We start from the raw sequence: 18,363 nt of genomic DNA on the forward strand, positions 1-18,363 counted from the left end.
AATGGCTGCGTATTTCAATGTTTTTCCAAAATCTTTTCTGTCTAATTTCAATTAGACGTTAAATTAATTACGTTTTACATTATTAGTTATATTTCTATAAATAAATAAATTGAATATATCAAAATTTCTAAATTAATTTTGTAAGAAAACATTAAATATTTTTAATACGTTTTTAAATATTTTCTCTCTCGAAAATATTAAAGAATCGATATTTAATAAAGAATAAGCAAGAACATATTTGTGATATATAGTTTCTGTATTACTAGCGAAAATGTATAATTTCTTTTCTAATAATTAGAATAATCGCTTCTAAGGCGGGTCTAAAGATTTTTCATTACATTTTTAAATATAATGAATAATTTAATTGATAAAGGAAAAGTCTCAATAGAGTCATTGATAAAAACACAAAGAGACTTGTAGAATCACAACGCATAGAACATAGAATAAGTTAATTAATTTTGATCTTAGGATTTTCAGCAATTAATATATTAATTCTCGTTTCTCTTCCTATGCTTTTTCAATTTTTCGTTTCAGGATGATTCTAGAGTTGCGTTACATTTATCTCTTTTCTTTTATGTTTTTAAATAAGGGATGGTTTTAGTTCTTTGTCATTAACTTTAGTTAGCGAATGCTGTTGTAGTGGTTAAGACACGACCCAAAAAAAAAGTTTTATGCCGAAGAGGCCTCCACAAATTGTGGTTCGAGAAGGTAACTATTAGGCTATTGAGTTATTTTCGAAGGTTCAGTAGAATCTTTCGAGAATATCTCTTAATCAGATTTTAATTTTACCGTGTTGTCTCTCAAAATGCTCTTATATAATAATAATGTAGATTTAAGAAACTGATACACCTAACATTCCGTAATTATATATTTTATGCCTTTTTATTATTAAAATCGAGTAATACGTTTTTCGCATTTTTCTTTTCTAAAGTTCAATTACATTTATAATTTTATTTTTATATAATCAATTTATATAATAGCTACGAAACGTATAAGATATAACAATTGTAGGATCATTGAAAATGCACTAAATAAAAGTTCATATAGAACTGAAACAAGCGCATCGAGATATGTGCAAAATTCTCTCTCTCACACGTTACAAAAAAAGAATATTTGTTTAAATCAAGGTCGAAAATTTTTCATTTGCATTCACTCTTACAAGTTTAATTTGAATTAAATACAGAATTTTACTTTTCGGAAGTAATATATATATATATATACACACACACACACACACACACACACACACACACACACACGCACGCACACGCACACACGCACACGCGCGCACACACACGCACACATATAAAGATCGAGACAGCGGTATCCATTTTTTGTACGTCATTCTTTCGTCCAACTCATTTTTTTCTTTTTACTTCCTCAGAAAAAGTAAAACGTAATATTATAAAGCGTAATAGACTGCCGTGATCTTTAAACCCATTAAATTGACGCGACCTCTAGCCGCGACTAGAGGTAACTAAACTCTGTTGCAGATTGATGCGTGTTGCAATTGTTTTTCGAATAAAGTTCTTATGCGAATTCGCCACTTTTAATCGGGAAGATAACTTGAAAGTGTACATTTATAAAAGTTTAACGTCTCTAACATCCGATTATAATGGAAGTTCGTAATATATGTGTTGTTATAAAATCGAATAATTTAGTACTCATATCATCGGTGTAAGTAATGTGATTACTAACTTGTCCTTGCGTTTATTATATGGTTGTTTTTTTTCAACCATTATCACATCGAAACGGCAATATCATACGCAAAATGTTATTTTAGCAGATCGCTCTATACACTTGGAGCATAGATTAATCGAAACATCGACATAAGATATGGATAACGTAATTGTGAGTAAGAGGCCTCATAGTAATTCATTGAATCATTTTTTGCCTTCTAACCTCGTGCATCTTTGTTATGCATTTGCTTTGTTTTAGAAATATGTATTTAAATTGCAATACGTTCGCTGTATCCAAACAGATCTTATATTAATCTAAAAAATTCTAAGACAATTTTATTTTTTTCATGGGGTGTTATTGGTATGCTTTATGATATATCATGCTGTTTGTTTAATATGAATTAAAATAAGAAATTCATTGCTAAAGTTAAGTTAAAAAGTATCGCTTTGTGTAACATTGTAAAAAAATATTTTTTAGGGGATAATACATGCGATCTGCAAAGGATTTGCAGATAGTTTAAAAGGTGCAATTGTTCTGTTTTATATGGATAAACAAATTAATGAAAAATTGAGCAGTAGACCACCTTCTAGAACAGAAACTCATAAAAAAGATGCTTCCATACATAGCCCTGCAAAACATTCTAATCAACAAAGGTATGTCGTTATATTTATATAGTTATATGCTATGATATTAAAGATTTGAATTATATTAAAAGAATATAGAGTGAAAATTATGATAAATCAATGCTCCAAAGTAAATTAATTGAATTAAAAAAAGCTTGCAGTTTATATAAATCTATATATTGTAGAGAGTCTAAAGTTTTAAAGCGGACGATTCAATGTTGCGCTTTAAATGGTGGTGTTTTTTGGGCTAGTATTTTAATTTTCGAATGCGGGCTTCTTCCGTTCCTCAAGTACTTATTGACGATTATATTTGGTCATTCGCCTGGTATGGGAGTGACGGTATGGTCTTGGACAAAACCATTTCTATCTCTTACTTTTGGAACTGTGTGGGTGTTACCACTTTTTTTACTTAGCCGCATAGTCAACAGTTTATGGTTTCAGGTATGGATGAGTTCTTCAAATCAATTTCATTGATAATTATTGATAATTATGAACATTCATTGTATATACTTTATGATTATTATCGATATAGGACATAGCAGATAGTGCTTATAGATATAGACAAGGAAGACCATTACTTCTATCCAGTGTAAGCAAATTGGTAGCAGACACTCTTTTCAGTATATTAGTGCAAGCTCTCTTTTTGGGACAAGGAATGCTAGTATCCAAAGTACCGTTACCCCCGCTAGGTGATATACTTGCCCTTGTACATATGTGCCTTTTATATGCTCTTTACGCCTTTGAATACAAGTGGTTCAATATGGGATGGGAATTGCATAGACGACTGACTTTTATTGAAGGCAATTGGCCATATTTTGTGGGCTTTGGGTTACCATTAGCCGTACTTACCCAACTGCCTAATTCATATGTGATAAGGTAAAAAACAAAATAAAATAATCATTGATTTATTATCTTATTATATGAAAACATTTCTCTTGTTCATAGTGGCTGTGTTTTTTCTATATTATTTCCGCTTTTTATTGTAAGTGGAAATGAAGCAGAACCTGTAACTGGAGTTTGGTATGTCCTTTTCTCTTTTTTATACTTGCATATTATTATATACATATATTCCTATCCAATTTATAAATAATAATACATTGTAGTGATTGCCCATTGAAACTGTTCTCTCCAGTAATTGCAATTGCCAACACTCTTTTCAATAAAACTATTGGACCGGCTAATAGACGGTGACGATCAAGAAAAGATATAAATGCTAGTGCTTTTTCTGGATTTAATATATAATTGTGACATGATTTTTAATTTTTGACGCTTTTTTGCAGACATTATCTAAAACACTTTTTTTTGTGTATAAAGTGATCAGTAGTTCAGCATATATAAATTATTCGTATGAACTAAGGATAAGTTATTTTCGACTTACATTGCTCATATCGATAAAATGTCTTATTGTAATGTATATATAAGTATATATATAAGTATCAATTTATAAAGTGGGGTAAACTCGTATTGTGCTTGTCACAAAATTATCAAATGTAATTAATAAAATTATTTACATAATGCATTACTCCTTGTTAAGGTAAGAAAAAATAATAATATAATTGTCCTAGAAATTTGGTAATTATTTACAAGATTTTTACACTCGATGCACATAATATAGTTGTACATTATCTAATTAAGATAGAAGTGGCAACTAACATTTTATACTTTTTTTATAGTTATTCGATCGTGAAAGAAATTAAATCTAGTAATTTAAGTTAGTAATTATGTTATACCAAGTGATATATGCAATGTGTATTACCATTAGAATAAATTTATGAAATTCAAATGGCCTGTAAATAAACTAAAATCTTGCATAAATACTTTTCATTTATTTTTGAAATAGAATGTATCAAATTTATTTATATTTCAACATTGTCTGTATGTCATAAAGTGCATCCCCATACATATATAAATCTATTAATTTGAAATAAAGAAATATCGTATTGCAACAAGATAAAGCAGAGAAAGTGTTATATAATTATGAATTATTTGTATCACAGATATAAGAACATTCGGTCATTTTAAAAATGATAAATATTTGGTACATTCTATTCTGTTGTAATTTTTTTAAATAATATAGAAAATATTACTCTAAGAAAACTATATTCATAATTTTGTGTTCACATTCAGAGTAAAGAAAAATAGAGAATTATAAAAGAAAAGTTAAAATGCATTTATTCTTCTTTTTTGAAAAAATCATGAAAGTAGATCTTGAAGAGCTAGAAGATCATGATCTGTAGGTTCTTCCTTAATTCTATAAGAATTAGAAAGTGCATAGTGTTTATGAAGAGCTGCAAATCCTAATCCTGGGTCTGCTTCTTCTTCTATCATAGGACTAGCGCCCCTTTCAATAACGTGATTCTTACCTACCTAGAAAGAAATAAAAATTACAATTTCATAAAAATCCTTATAAATTCTTCATATTTACTTGCAATTATTGTTTACGCACTTCGAAACGTTGCTGCTTGTACGCGATAAGTTTGCGGGTTCCTGGTGAACTTTGTATAAGATTTTGAATTGTAGGATGAGAAACACCAAAGAAATCGGCTCCTCTTGGTGTTATAGAACGAAGGGCAGGAGAGATAGCTGTTAATAATCGTGAATGACATTCGTCGGGAGTAGATCCTACCAATGCTTGATCGAGATCATTGTCAGAAACTATTTCAAATCTATTAGGCACAAAATTCTATTAAATTGAACTCTTTATATTTCGATTAATTTTTCATAGGACTAATTTTATCGTTACCTAGGTTTCGATCCACCATCCAAAATTTTGCAAGTGTATAAACTTTTGGCTCTTACATCGCGTAAGCTAGCATATATTCTTGTACTGCAATATCCTACCGGAAAAATGAGGTCTTCCGTATGATATGCAATTCTATCTGAAACCACCTCACCGAGAGAGTATACTGTAAGATCACCTAACGAAATAGGAAATATAGGTCTTCCATTTACGTCTAAAGGTATTAGATTTACTGCTCTTCTTGCTGTTTTGTTATATCTTTTTGGCTTAACTTTAGTCTCTGTAAATATAATATTGTATTAACATTATTCAAAATGATTATACCACAAATTATGTTGGTAGTCCTTTGTACCCGAGGCATCCATAGAGATTCTCTTCTTTACTGTCTTCTTAGGCGTAGAACATTCTGAATTGAAAGAAGAGGAATTAAGATTATTCGATTGAGATCGTACCATCATTGTACCTGGGTCTATTTCTCCTTGTTGTTGACACAATTTGCGTAGGAGAAAAAGTCTCTCTTCTTTCATAAGCATAAGATTTTCTTGCATTTGTGCCACTTGATCGCATAATGCTGCATTTTCCTAAAATCATGAGTTAACATAAACGTTTATTCCACTGATAAATAAATACTTGAAAAAATTGAATATTTGTGTTCAAAAACAGATATGAAAGAAAGAGCAAGTCTTTTCGCATAACTTTCGTGAAGTAAATAGAATCTCAACTTACAAAAACTGTGTCCTTCACAATTCTTTTCAATTTCCGATATTTCTTTTTATATTTTAAATTTTGCTGCATTTCGGCATTTTTATGATAGTCATTGTAATAATTGTCATATACTTGAGACATACTAAAATATATTAAAAGAATTTAAAAATAATCAATCTAACCAACTAAATTCGTTGTTTTGACAGTTGAGAGGTTAAGTTCCGCGTAAAATTCTAAACACTCTTCCGTTGTAACCATTCGACTTAAAATAAAAAATAATGAAATATTCTTAATAATTATACTTTTTTAGAATCGATTCGACAAAGATTTAAAATAATTATTAATATGTCCGCGATATATACTAATCGACTATACTATTTTCTTCTTGTTCTTTGATTGGTCAACAATATATGTGTATCAGCCAATGAGAAAGCTTCATGCGCATCGACCGTTAAAATTTGACCGTTAAAATTTAGTTGCGCGTATGCATCCGAACGTATTTTTAATCTCGCGTAAAATTTAAGATTATTATTGCGCTGTGCTTTCAAAATTAATCCCGTTCTTAATACTAATCATAACTTTCAACAGATTAGTAATTAATGATGTTTATTTGGATATTAAACAGAAAATCATTCGTACTTAATTCTTTTTTATTCGTTCGACCGTTATGAGACATACAAATCCGTTCGAATATTTTACGTTAATACGAGCTTGCAACCGTGCAATGACGGGACTGAAAAAAACAATTCGAAAAGTTTATCCGAGATATTTGAAAAACGGAAAAATGAGTATCGTGATGGAACGGGATATTCTTTCTTTTCGAATTTGTTGTGCATCGATATGAACAATTCTTGAGAGTATACAAATTTTGTGATATTTTTTTTTCTTCGATAAGTACGATCGAAGTATGATGCAGGTTAAGTAAGAAGAAAGGTAATTAAATTTACATTTATTATATAAATAATCGCATATCGACATAAATCGATTGGTATTTTATTAAAAAAAAGGGAATGGTAAGGAGAACATGATATTGGTATAATAAATCGATGAACAAAATGTATCTCGAAAATACGATTTATTAATCTGCCGAACGTGTATTTTGCAACGCGCACTCGCATGCTCTCTTTGTCTCTCTCTCTCTCTCTCTCTCTCTCTCTCTCTTGCTCTCTTGCTCTCTTGCTCTCAATCTTTTAGATTCTCTCTCGTACGCGTTATATAAAATCTAGATCGATATTATACTCAGAGACATCATGATTCGTAGCTTCTTCGATATACGCAAGCTATCCTAAAAATCGCGTAAACCATCTATATCGATGAGGAGTGGCCCGATCGTTAATGATCATTACCTTTGCACCTCGTTATTACATTCAAGATTATCGAAACACCAAACGAAGATCGTTCTCCTTGATAAGATTTATCTTCATTAGAGAAGCTTTTGTATTTCTACGCGTCTTCGACTATGGCCACTTTTGCATTGAATTAGACGATAGAGTAACGACGAAGAAATAGTTAAATAAATGAAAATAAAAACTTACGATTGTTGTTTTATATACATACCTAGGAGAAATAGCAAACGCTATGATATGGTCCGTTGAAAATTCATTATTTATCATACATCATACAGTGAAATATCCGTATTTACAAGAACAGTTCGATGTACGAGCAATATTTACAGGAGATTAGTTTTAATGAACGATTCATGTAAAACGTAGCGATTTTCAAAGGATAAAGAAGATCCCATAACATTTTCATACTCTTCTCTCTCTCTCTCTCTCTCTCTCTCGCTCGCTCGCTCTCGCTCACTTTCGCTCACTCTCGCTCTCGCTCGATAGTCTGCGTTATTATATTTATCGCGTACATCTCGTTCACTCTGACTAACGTATTTCGAAGCAATGCCGAAAACAATTTGTTCGTTTTGTACATATATGTAAATTAAAATTCTGAACGTTCTAAAATCTTCAGGTTGTGCAAACTATATACCGTTTTGTTGATCGATAAAATCGCGTGGTGCAATTGAAAAATCGCCGATATGGGAATACAACGTATAAATTTTTTCGATTTAAGGATCAATAATTCTTTCAACATTTTATAAAACTGACGCGAATAAAATATAATTCCGGCAGAGATATAGACCAATCATAGAGATGACGTTAACGTTGTTTATAGATTTAACGATTGTACATGCATACACCATCGATCTTCGAAATCAATAATATAATAATTTTGCAATAGAAATTTTCTCACACTCCATATTCTCTTTAAATTTTGATAGGTACCAAACAAACACAGTATACATAGTTTCGAATTTATTCCGAGATTCGATAGGAATGAAATATTATCGATGAAACGTGGAAATCGCGGAGAGAATTATTGTTAAGCTCGAAATCGATTAGAATTAAATAATTTTCGATTATCGAAGTTTCAAAGGCGAAAGGCCAAAAAGAAAAACGATATCGTCGTCGTTAATCGAAATAAAGTACGAGATAAGTCGTTTCGTTCACGATGAATTTCGCATTTGAATTTTTTTTTCGTAAAGAGTGGCGAAGAACGAATTGGCGCGATGCTGCGATAGAACTTTTACTCTAAATTGACTACGTACAAAAAATATTCTTATCGACTACATATGAATTATGTACAGTGTCTGTGTGTACCTATATGACTTCTTCTTTCCGTGTGATTGTTATAGTTCCTTGTGCATTCTGTACATTATTTTTTTTTTTTTTTCTTTATATAATCCTAAGGGTGAAAGATAATCACATTTTCAGAGTTTGCGACGCGCATTGCGATGAGTTACTTAAGAATAATACGCTCGTAGATCTTTTTAGATTCGCATCCTTACCCTTTATCGCGTCGATCGATTAACTTACACGAAGAAGGAATACTGTTCGGTGCTCGACTTTATCGTGATGATCTACGTACGTATATTATACGTACGATTTGTATACGAATAAAGTGATAAGAATACGAGCCTATATTTAGGTGCATCTTCTCACTTTTCAATATACACCGATGAACTTTTTTTTCTCAAATTTGGCCTTTAGGTACATCCTCGAATATAAACGACGCACATATTACGTATGTACGTTTCTTATGTACATACATACTTACATCCATATCTATATATATATATATACATATATATACATACACACATATATATATATATATGTATACATACGACTTGCGTACGCGTCAACGGGAAAAATTTGGGTATCTCACAGTGTAAAGAATGAATGAAATTAGGTAGAGTACAGTAAACATCCATGGAGAGATAGCGATCGAACGTACATAGCATATTTTTCTATATACAAAATGTATACAATGTATCAAAATTCTATGTTCGTGATTTTAGAAAACCAATAATTATATTCTCTTAAACGTTGCACGTAGCCCAAAATCTACACCCGTTTCGTTCTTCTTCGAACGCTTTTTTACGAAGAGAAATTTATAATTTATATTACGTATAAGAAAGTATGTAATACACACGTAAATACGTTCCAAATGTTTTCCCATAGTGTTTCTTTCAAAATGTTTTTTCTTATTTCTTTTTTTTCTCGCCCACGCGTTTTTAATTTATTTTTTATTTTATTTTATTTTATTTTATCTTATCTCTCTTTTTGTCTTTTCTTTTTCTCTTTTTTTTTTTTTATAACGCCAAACGCACAGCGTATCTGTCTTGCTCTTTTCTCTCTTCGCTTTTTTCTTTCTTTCTTTCTTTTTTTTTTCTTTCTTTTGTACGTACATACACATATCGCGCGATGATATGCAAGAGCATTATTAAAATACTTATAGTTAGATATTTTGGCGTTATACACGCAAGTAGATAAAATACAGAAAGTAAAAGAAGATGTGAATGCAGTGGTAAACGTACAGCAAAGAGTTACGCACACGACATTTTTATTGCTCCCTTTGTTAATCGAAAAGGATTCAGCGAAGGTATCTGCTAAATTATATCCGATATCTCTCGATCGCGAGAGCAATTTCATTTATTAATATTTTTATTATTTAATATCGATTGACGCGATGATTCATATTTTTCTATTTCTTTTCTTTCTTTTTTTAAATAATTTGCGATCGATCAAGGATGATTACGTTCGAATCGTTTAACAAATATGCAGATACATAGGCATGTCGGAGCGTTAACAAAAGTAGCATAGAAAAGCCTAAAAGACGAAATTTCTATGCCGTATACAGCCAAACACGAGAATTCATGGGAGCGGGATGGGGATGGCAATAAAGCGAATAAAAATTAAACCAACAAAATAAATATATATATATTGTTATTTCAACATACGCCACATGCTAATCGCGCAGTCCGACTGGAAAAGAAACCAAAGAAATTAAAGTACGACAATAATTTGAAACGATACTTATTTTTTTTTTCTTCTTGCCGGCCGTCTATTTTTTTTTCTTGCGTTTGGCAAAGAAACGAAATAAAATAATAAAGAGAAGTATAACGCGAAAATGTCGGAAACATAAACGTACGGTTTTGCGCATGTGAATGTGTACATTTATCTATCCGCATATGTACATACGCGTATACATAAAAAAAAAAGAAAAAAAAATATATCCACATCTCTTGATATATGTATATATATATACACGAAAGGTGTATACACACACACACACACATACACATACGCACGTGAGATATCACACGACACGCACGAAGCGAAAATATACAGATCGATCGTTTCTCTTTGTCTCTTCTTTCTTTTTTAACACGATTCGTCGTCCCTCTTGAAACACAAATGCAACGCATAACGAAATAACGAAATAACGAAATAACCAACGACGTAACATACCTGCACGAATCAAAAATTAATATTTGTTATTTGTATAGGTGCGGTGAGATGATCACCTTAACAAATTTCATTAGATTTCACAGCGAGTAGTTAAAATCGTTTCGAAAAGGGGGACAAAGATGGAAATCGATCGATCGATCGATCTGCATGTTTTGCATGCCATCGAGAAACAGAAATTACTTCGATACGAACTCGGCCAGGGCGCGTCGTGCATGCAAACGATACTCTTAAAAACAAAACGGCCACGTTCGGCCGATTATATATTTATAAAAATTTTAAAGACTTCTTTCTTCTTTTAAAAATGTTCGCATCGAAGTAATTTACGACGAGCTACTACATATACGTATCGCGTACAAATTCGCATGTCTTTTAATCCGATCGAATTATCATTTGAACGTATCACGTCGATGACATTCGATGGTTGCCCTACGACGAGCAACGAGAATCTTTCGCGCGTTTTTCACGAAGCGCCTTCGTGATTTGTCTCATCAGTGCGATTGCACTTCAAAAAAAAAAAGGAGTACATGTAAAGAGATATACATGTATTTGAGCACCGAAAAGAAGAAGGTAAACGTGGCAGAGACGAACAAAACTAAAAAAAAAAAAATAAAAAGAAAAGGGATGATAATAATAATAATAATATTAATAATAATAATAATAATAATAATAATAATAATAATAATAATGATAAAAAGAAAACAAAACCAAACGAGCTCTATAAAAGAAAAAAAAAAGAAAAAAAAACGAGATAAAGGAAAAAAAGACGTGATATAAAGAAGTACAACAAATTATTAACGGGGGGATTGTAAAGACGAGGTATACTCATCGGTAACGATAGTCTTAGGAGGTAATAACTTTAGCTTTAAAAAATAAACGTTATGCCATATGTACTTTTGTATGTATCTGTCTGTGTGTGTATGTGTGTGTATGTGTGTGTATGTGTGTATATGTGTGTATGTGTGTGTATGTAGTTTAAAGGTTGGATAATAATATTACTAATAACAGCGGTTAATTATAAGGCCAATAATGCTCGTGTGTGCCATGATAAGCTGCATAACGACGTCTCGCATAACTTCGAAGCCGAGCAGATTCACCGATGATGCGTTAAACTTTCCTTTTCCTTTTCGTTAGATTGCGTCTAACGATTGCATTTTGTCCTCGCGCTCTCCACGTATTCGCAATATTTTTGGCTTTTGTTAACTTTTTTCTTTTTTTTTTTTTTTTTTTCCTTTGCTTTGGTCTTACACCCGCGATTAATTTTACGAGGTAACGAAGTTATAAAGATTTCTATTTCCAGTCGTTAAAAAATTATTACCTTACAATTTCTTTAAGTATGTTAATCTAGAAACTGTGTCGAGAGAGAGAACTCGCATATTATCTCGCGATCGTCGAACGTTAAGTACATTGAAAAATGAAACGATCACGATTAATTTCAATTCGTTTACTAAAAATCGTTGTTTTAAGTCTATCCGCTAACGAAAGTACGCAACATTACGAGTGATTTCTGCTTGACCATATAACTGCCTTCATTATTTGAGGGCACATCTTCTTCACTATTTTTATAATAAAACATAGTCAATTGCAACGAATATCCTTCGCGAAAACGCATATTATACATACGTAGAAGTACCTGCCTGATGCGTCGTGACATGTGCCGACTGCCAAATATTATTAAGCGAATTAACTAGCAACCGACGTTGATACTTGTTATCATCGTCGCGACTCTTTGTCGATAATACATATAAGTGATAATAAATGATTGCAGTAACTTACAGTATCGATAATATTCAATAATGCTCGTAGCTATTAATGATAATACAGTAGTAATAGTAATAATAATAATAATAATAATAATAATAATAATAATAATAATAAAAATAGCATATATCTAATAATAATTAATAATAATAATAATAATTAATAATAATAATTAATAATAATAATAGTAATAATAATAATAATAATAATAATAATAACAACGACGTTAATCAGCAGCGCGGTAAAAATGGACATAACGATAATAGTGATCCGAAGAAACATTAGTAGCACAGACATTAATAAAAACGCTTGTGCCAGGATTCATCGTGACGACACAACATATATATGTTATATAGGCGATATTAATGACCGCAAACGATACTTTTTTGACTAGGCTCTAGTTTTGTTGTTTTTAAGTGTATCTTGTATTATTCGCGTGTAAATGTACATGTGAAGTGTAAAAGTGGAGGTGAGATACTACAAACAAGACGACGCGTGCCCGATTTCTCACTTTGTTAGTCATGTCGATCAACGTGTTGATTAGTCGTTAGCCTTGGCATAAGTACATTGATTAATTAAAGACACGTCTTTGGTAACTTAACGCGAAGCGTCGCAGCGCCGATACCGCGAAACCGCGTTGCGTCTTACGTTTCTTTTGTCTGTCGTATACCTCCTTATCTCCTTTTCCTTTTTCTTTTCTCTCTTAAAAAATAATTTGCCAAGACGCTGGACGCTTCGCTCATTTGGTTTGACGCATGTGTCTGCACGTGTATATGTATTTTTACGTACGTGTATCAGTGTATGTGTGTATGTTTGTGTAAGGGTGCGCGCACGAACGCACATCAAAATACTCACGTAATAATTAATAACGCGTGAAAGAAGAAGAAGAAACGAAGAAAGAGACGAACGTACATATATACACATATATATACATATATGCATATATACATATATAGTTTGGTGCACGAATGGTGGGACGAAAACGCAAAAATGGTGCATCGATGTTAGAAAAATTGGCGGCCGAACGATAGACGCGAACAAAACGAGTAGACTAGGATTGCGAATCCATTCTCTTTATCTTTCTTTCTTTTTTCCTCTTTCTCTTTCCCTCTCTTTTTCTTTCTCTTGATTCTTCGTCTCCCGACGTTGTTACGAGAGCGTAGTGGAAGAAGGAATGTCAATTTGTTCGGCGTCGAATCTCTAGCTCTTATTTAATCTAATTAACCCTTAATTAGACGCGCTTTTTCTTACATTTATTTTAGTTCCGTTTCTTTTTTTTTTCCTCTACATATTTTAGTAATACGATTGCAATTTCAATTTTATCAACTCTTTTCTTCAAATCGCAACTACGCGTAGTCGATGTTTCACGAGAGAACCAAAAAATGAAAATCGATATTGTATCGCACGCGTTACGCCTAATATCGGGTAAAATTTCGAGATTCGACCGCGTCGAATTTTGAAAATTCTCGTTGAAGGCGAGTCTACGAGTTCGAGTCGGATGTGACGTAGATCGGGAAACGCGGCTGAATGTGATACTCACATGCGTGTTCTCGATGCCATAATGATGTTTCAATTTCATTTATTTATTAAACGAGTCCGCGCGTTTCTTAATAATACGTATTCGATCGACGGAAATTCCGAAAATTCCAAGGTGTCCCATCGATATTCTCTTTCTTTCTCATTCACACTCGCTCGCTCCCTTTCTCTCATTTCCCATTCACTCGTTCCCACTGTCGTTTCCTATCAGGCCCTTAATTGCACGGCTTTTTATTATTAAAAAGCGATCCTAGTTCGATCCTACATATGATACAGTCTTATCACAAAGTCAATTACAAAATGTCTCTCTTACATATCTCTGTCTTTTCTACTACTACTTTTCGCTTTTTCCTCTGTAACGTGTGGGAGTGTGTTGCGAGTATGTTGTGTGTGTGTGTGTGTATGATTGTGTATGAATGTGTGTGAGTTAATGAGTGAGCGGGTATATCAGCTCTATTTTCTTATCTTTTCTTTTGTCTCTTACGTTTCTTTCATTTTCTTGTTTTTCTTCATTTTTGGTATATTCGCAGAATCTGGATACATAACGCGCAACAAGTCCTCGCACATCAAAGGAGTCGAACAAAGACTCGACGTACTCTCAACGTTGGTCTATCTTCCCCACACCCGCTTACGGGTTTTATCTCCCTTACACTCTTTTACTTTTTTCCTTTTTAATTTATACCCCTTTCTTTCAATTGTTTTTTCTTTTTTTTTTTTTTATTCTTTACACATCTACTATCTATCTATGTCCAAATTGCCGGCACGTATGTATACAAACAGGCGCTTCGACACCGACGGCGGACTCCGACAGTGAGCCGATAAAAATAAATCTCAGTCAACGATTAATATACATAATAATATATATATCTATATGTATATATATATGTATATATATATATATATCTAATGTATTCTCGCAGCGTTACGTCCTATCTTCCTCCCATTCGTTTTTCTATTTTTCTATTTGCATCTTTTTCTCTCGAGTCTAGCGGTCCAAAGAAAGATCCTTTTTCAGCCTATCGGAACGTCAAGAGAGGGTGTTTCACGTCTAAGATTCTCAGGATCCTATTCTTTTCGACTTTAGACCGTGATACGAGGAATAAAACACGTATTTACGTATGTGTACGTATACATCACAGGAGAGGAAGGATAGTCGCAGATTTTTTTTTCCCCAGACACGAAGGATCCGTTCGAATCCTGGTAGGACGCGCTTGGGCTCCGTTTCGGTCTCTCTTTGCTCTCGAGCTTCGTACGCGTATTCGGAATCCTCTCGTTCTCCGTCATTAGATCACCACTCTTTTGCTTCTTCCTGCTCCTCCTCTTCTTCTTCCTTTCTTCTCTGTCCCACGGGATACACTTTGTACTGCTCAGGAGAAGTAGTCTTGACGATCAACGAGGATTCCTTTTCTCTCGTTCCCCTTACTTTAACAACGTTTAAGATCGCGCCGAATCGCAGGCGGTTCCGCGCAAAATTCGCAGGCACACGGATGGATCTCTCTCTCTCTCTCTCTCTCTCTCTCTCTCTCTCTCTCTCTCTCTCTCTCTCTCTCTCTCTCTCTCTCTCTCTCTTTCTCTGCGTAGGAGATAATAGTCGAAGGATAAGATGGGAAGAGTGCGGGAGAATTTGGTGATGATCTGTTAGGAATGTAGGATCTGTAGGATCTGTTGGACACGGCGGTGGCCAGTTAGTCTTAGAGAGAAAGACGGGACGGGGGTTGCGTATTTTTTTTTTGTTTTGGTGTGTTTTCTTTTTGGTGTTTTTTTTTTTTCGTACACCGACAGACACAGAGAGACCGATCGAGAGACTGACCAAGGAGTCGTGACTGACTGACTGACCGACTTGGTCGACGATCGAAGACGATCGATTGACCGACCGACCGATCGATTGACTGACTGAGATTGACATGGCACGGCGACTCCGATCGAGAGTACACGGTCACAACGTCACAGGCCACCTGCTGGCACACAAACAAACACACGGACAGGTTAGTCACCACCACACACCAGATATGTAGGATATCCTCGGATGCGAGATGCACGCTGGATAGCTCGTACCTTTCTGAGGCCACGCAAAACGAACTTTCTCTTTGGTCGATCGTTCCTCGCTCTTTCGACGAGATTAGAAATAGAGAAAGAGAGAGAGACAGAGAGACAGAGAGACAGATAAAAGGGCACACAAGCTACACCTAGTTGACTAGCTAGCTAGCCAGCTATCCGCCCGAGTTTTCCTTTCGCGAGCGTCCTCGTCATTAACGAAGAGAAAACCCAAAAGGCTAGCTAGCCCACTAGATTACAAACGCCCATTTGCGAAGCCTTTTCAGAGGTACGAAAACACACCGTGCATCGTGCACACAGGTATAACTACGTCCGGACCGTCGTCGATTTTAGACTGAGATTCAACAAACGAGGACCCAAAATTGCTTTGACTTCGCGAATTGTTCTCGTCCGTCGTAGTTCGACGTCGTTTACGAAATCGTTCTGAATAATCGTCAAACGTGGTACGTGCACACACACACACACACACACATATATATATATGTATACTTATTTGGGGCCTCGTTCGCATCACTCGCGACAAAAGCAGCACCGTTCGCCGATAGTTCTCACGAGTTTCGGAAAGTCCCTTCATTTGAAAAATTACTTCTCCCTTGGAGAAGAGAACGCATTAGATATCTACATATGTATATCGTATGTATAATATGTGTCGTATATTCAAATGAGAACGATAGACGACGGTGCCGAATAGCACGCGACGGGCACCGGCATTCCGAAAACACATGGCAATGGTTGTTAGTCTTTACCAACTAATAGAAGCGTACTAATAGCGTGATTAACCATAAATAAGGCTTAGTGAATAATATAATAGCGAGATGGGTATGCATCGAGAATTTCGTGCATCCCGTAACGTTCAACGGCATGGATTCACGACGTGCGAATGAGACGACTCGAACGAGAAAATTAAGGAGCTAGAATTTTTCATTCCACGATTAATGTTACTACCGACGTTGCGTGAAAGTTTTCGAAGCGAAACTATATACCTGTGTGTGTATATGTATACATACACATATATATATATATACATATATATGATATATGTATATATACACACATACATATATACATATATACATATGTCCGTGTTTATGTATATAGTTGTCTACAAAGCCGTATGTCGTGTATAATGTATGTATGTGTCTGTTAGTAAACTTCACGTACGTAACTTCACTTTGTGCAACGAGTTAGCACAGTAAGCTTTAAACTGGCAGCCTTTTGCAACGAAACGAGTTTGATTACACAACTTAGAAAGGGGGTTGAACGAGGGAATAGGTACTTCTGTCGTACCTTCGAAAGTCGAAGGAACGAACATCGAAAGCGCGTTATTGGTACGATAAATGAACAGCGTACGACAAATATAGGTGTGATTTGTGAGAGGAGATTTGATTTCAAGTTTATCCTTTCTTCTCTACTTAATACGTCCTGCGACCTACGAGTGGCAGCTACTGGCTGTTATTTATTTAATCACGGTTGCAAAATATCATGGAACTTTCTCGACAACGATTGTAACGCGATCGTATAAATTATATATATATATATATGCGTGTGCGTGTATATATGTATATGTATATGTATAGATATGTATGATTAGAAACGAAACGATTAAAACACGTTGATATAAATATAAAAAGTATATATTATAAAATATATATATGTAGAATAGGACGGAATAAAAGAGAGAAAGCCGAGTTATATGTATATATACATATATGGTAGAAAGCAAATTTTAAAAAGGACGATACTTTAATTCTCGTTCGTAAAAAATCCAAAGAAAAAAAGTCTTTTCGAGTATCACAGCTTCGTTACAATTTGGGGATTGGGGGTAGCGGTGGGAGGAACGGGGTGAGCCTAGCTTTGATCTATAAGTGAAATAAACGATACGACCGAGCGACGCCGGTAAGTCGTTGTTTCTTGGACACCGCGCCTTATCGTTACTTCGATTTTCTTCTATAAATACTGTTTGACTAGAGGATCGTACGTGGTTGCACGTCCAAGGAAGAAATACTGTTTTCCGATAGCTCCTTCGAATCGTAATGGCGGCCCTGTCTGCCTGAGGAGTCGAAAAAATCCCGTAAGTCGGTTGTTGCTCTCGTTACGATTCAACCAGAAACTAATCGCGCGAATACGAGTCCGACTATGAGAAAAATAGATATTGCTAACTGATATAGTAAGACCAAAGCTCTAGTATCCATAGTCCTTGGTATCTACCTACGAACGCTCGAGGATGATGTCAACTAGTACGGCTTCGAAGCGTCCTTGGATCGTTTCAATTGAACCTTAAGTCGCTTCGTGCCGATCTGGAAACCGTTCATCGCCTGGATTGCTGCTTGCGCGCTCGCAGAGTTGTCGTACGAGACGAAACCTGAAAGAAATACGACCGTTCTCGTTCAATCGACAGTTCGATGACATCGTAGTGCGATTTATTAACTAACTTTCAGCGAATTTCTTCCTTCCCCTCCCT

At 34.3% G+C, this 18,363-nt stretch overlaps 3 protein-coding genes and 1 long non-coding RNA gene across 43 annotated transcripts in view; 2 read left to right on the forward strand and 2 right to left on the reverse strand.

Moving 5' to 3' along the window:
* Window positions 1-1,440: 1,440 nt before the first annotated feature.
* Window positions 1,441-3,822, forward strand: LOC122636523 (etoposide-induced protein 2.4 homolog). Of its 3 annotated transcripts, none has more exons than XM_043827829.1 (7): window positions 1,441-1,677; window positions 1,787-1,851; window positions 2,158-2,333; window positions 2,489-2,744; window positions 2,836-3,179; window positions 3,249-3,323; window positions 3,407-3,822. In XM_043827829.1, the coding sequence occupies exons 2-7, from the start codon at window positions 1,837-1,839 to the stop codon at window positions 3,492-3,494; spliced, it is 954 nt and encodes a 317-aa protein (XP_043683764.1). In that variant the 5' UTR covers window positions 1,441-1,677; window positions 1,787-1,836; the 3' UTR covers window positions 3,495-3,822. The 3 variants fall into 3 exon arrangements, with proteins under 3 accessions (XP_043683764.1, XP_043683763.1, XP_043683765.1); XM_043827828.1 differs by having other exon boundaries at window positions 1,442-1,677; window positions 1,784-1,851; XM_043827830.1 differs by lacking the exon at window positions 1,441-1,677 and adding an exon at window positions 1,939-2,040 and having other exon boundaries at window positions 1,690-1,851.
* Window positions 3,823-4,458: 636 nt separating this feature from the next.
* Window positions 4,459-6,149, reverse strand: LOC122636522 (transforming growth factor beta regulator 1). Of its 2 annotated transcripts, XM_043827827.1 has the most exons (6): window positions 5,770-6,149; window positions 5,507-5,624; window positions 5,396-5,449; window positions 5,047-5,323; window positions 4,750-4,969; window positions 4,459-4,670 (listed from the first exon to the last, which is right to left on the reverse strand). In XM_043827827.1, exons 1-6 carry the CDS (start codon window positions 5,887-5,889, stop codon window positions 4,497-4,499), a joined length of 963 nt encoding a protein of 320 aa, XP_043683762.1. In that variant the 5' UTR covers window positions 5,890-6,149; the 3' UTR covers window positions 4,459-4,496. The 2 variants fall into 2 exon arrangements, with proteins under 2 accessions (XP_043683762.1, XP_043683761.1); XM_043827826.1 differs by having other exon boundaries at window positions 5,396-5,624.
* A 62-nt stretch (window positions 6,150-6,211) lies between these two features.
* Window positions 6,212-18,363, forward strand: part of LOC122636525 — a 206,070-nt gene continuing 193,918 nt past the window's right edge. The window contains exon 1 of the long non-coding RNA XR_006328971.1: window positions 6,212-6,681. This is a non-coding gene — a long non-coding RNA (uncharacterized LOC122636525). The remainder of the gene's footprint in view (window positions 6,682-18,363) is intronic.
* The window catches only part of LOC122636519 (CUGBP Elav-like family member 1), a 253,063-nt gene continuing 246,064 nt past the window's right edge, over window positions 11,365-18,363 (reverse strand). For 23 of the 37 annotated variants that reach the window (XM_043827804.1, XM_043827806.1, XM_043827803.1 and 20 more), the window contains one exon: window positions 11,365-18,264. In XM_043827804.1, coding sequence (XP_043683739.1) covers window positions 18,137-18,264 — 128 coding nt within the window. In that variant the 3' untranslated portion in view covers window positions 11,365-18,136. The remainder of the gene's footprint in view (window positions 18,265-18,363) is intronic. The other 14 variants (XR_006328970.1, XR_006328969.1, XR_006328968.1 and 11 more) reach the window with 14 other exon arrangements.

The sequence above is a fragment of the Vespula pensylvanica genome, chromosome 22 (genome assembly GCF_014466175.1).
Source record: "Vespula pensylvanica isolate Volc-1 chromosome 22, ASM1446617v1, whole genome shotgun sequence".
Taxonomy (NCBI): domain Eukaryota; kingdom Metazoa; phylum Arthropoda; class Insecta; order Hymenoptera; family Vespidae; genus Vespula; species Vespula pensylvanica.

Coding starts and splice junctions, on each gene's coding strand:
- LOC122636522 (XM_043827826.1), bottom strand. CDS start 5,889: ATGTCTCAAGTATATGACAATTATTACAATGACTATCATAAAAATGCC. Junction 5,625..5,769: donor TTGTGAAGGACACAGTTTTT/GTAAGTTGAGAT, acceptor TCATGATTTTAG/GAAAATGCAGCATTATGCGA. Junction 4,970..5,046: donor GATGGTGGATCGAAACCTAG/GTAACGATAAAA, acceptor TGTGCCTAATAG/ATTTGAAATAGTTTCTGACA.
- LOC122636523 (XM_043827829.1), top strand. Junction 2,334..2,488: donor AAACATTCTAATCAACAAAG/GTATGTCGTTAT, acceptor TATATATTGTAG/AGAGTCTAAAGTTTTAAAGC. Junction 2,745..2,835: donor TCAACAGTTTATGGTTTCAG/GTATGGATGAGT, acceptor TTATCGATATAG/GACATAGCAGATAGTGCTTA.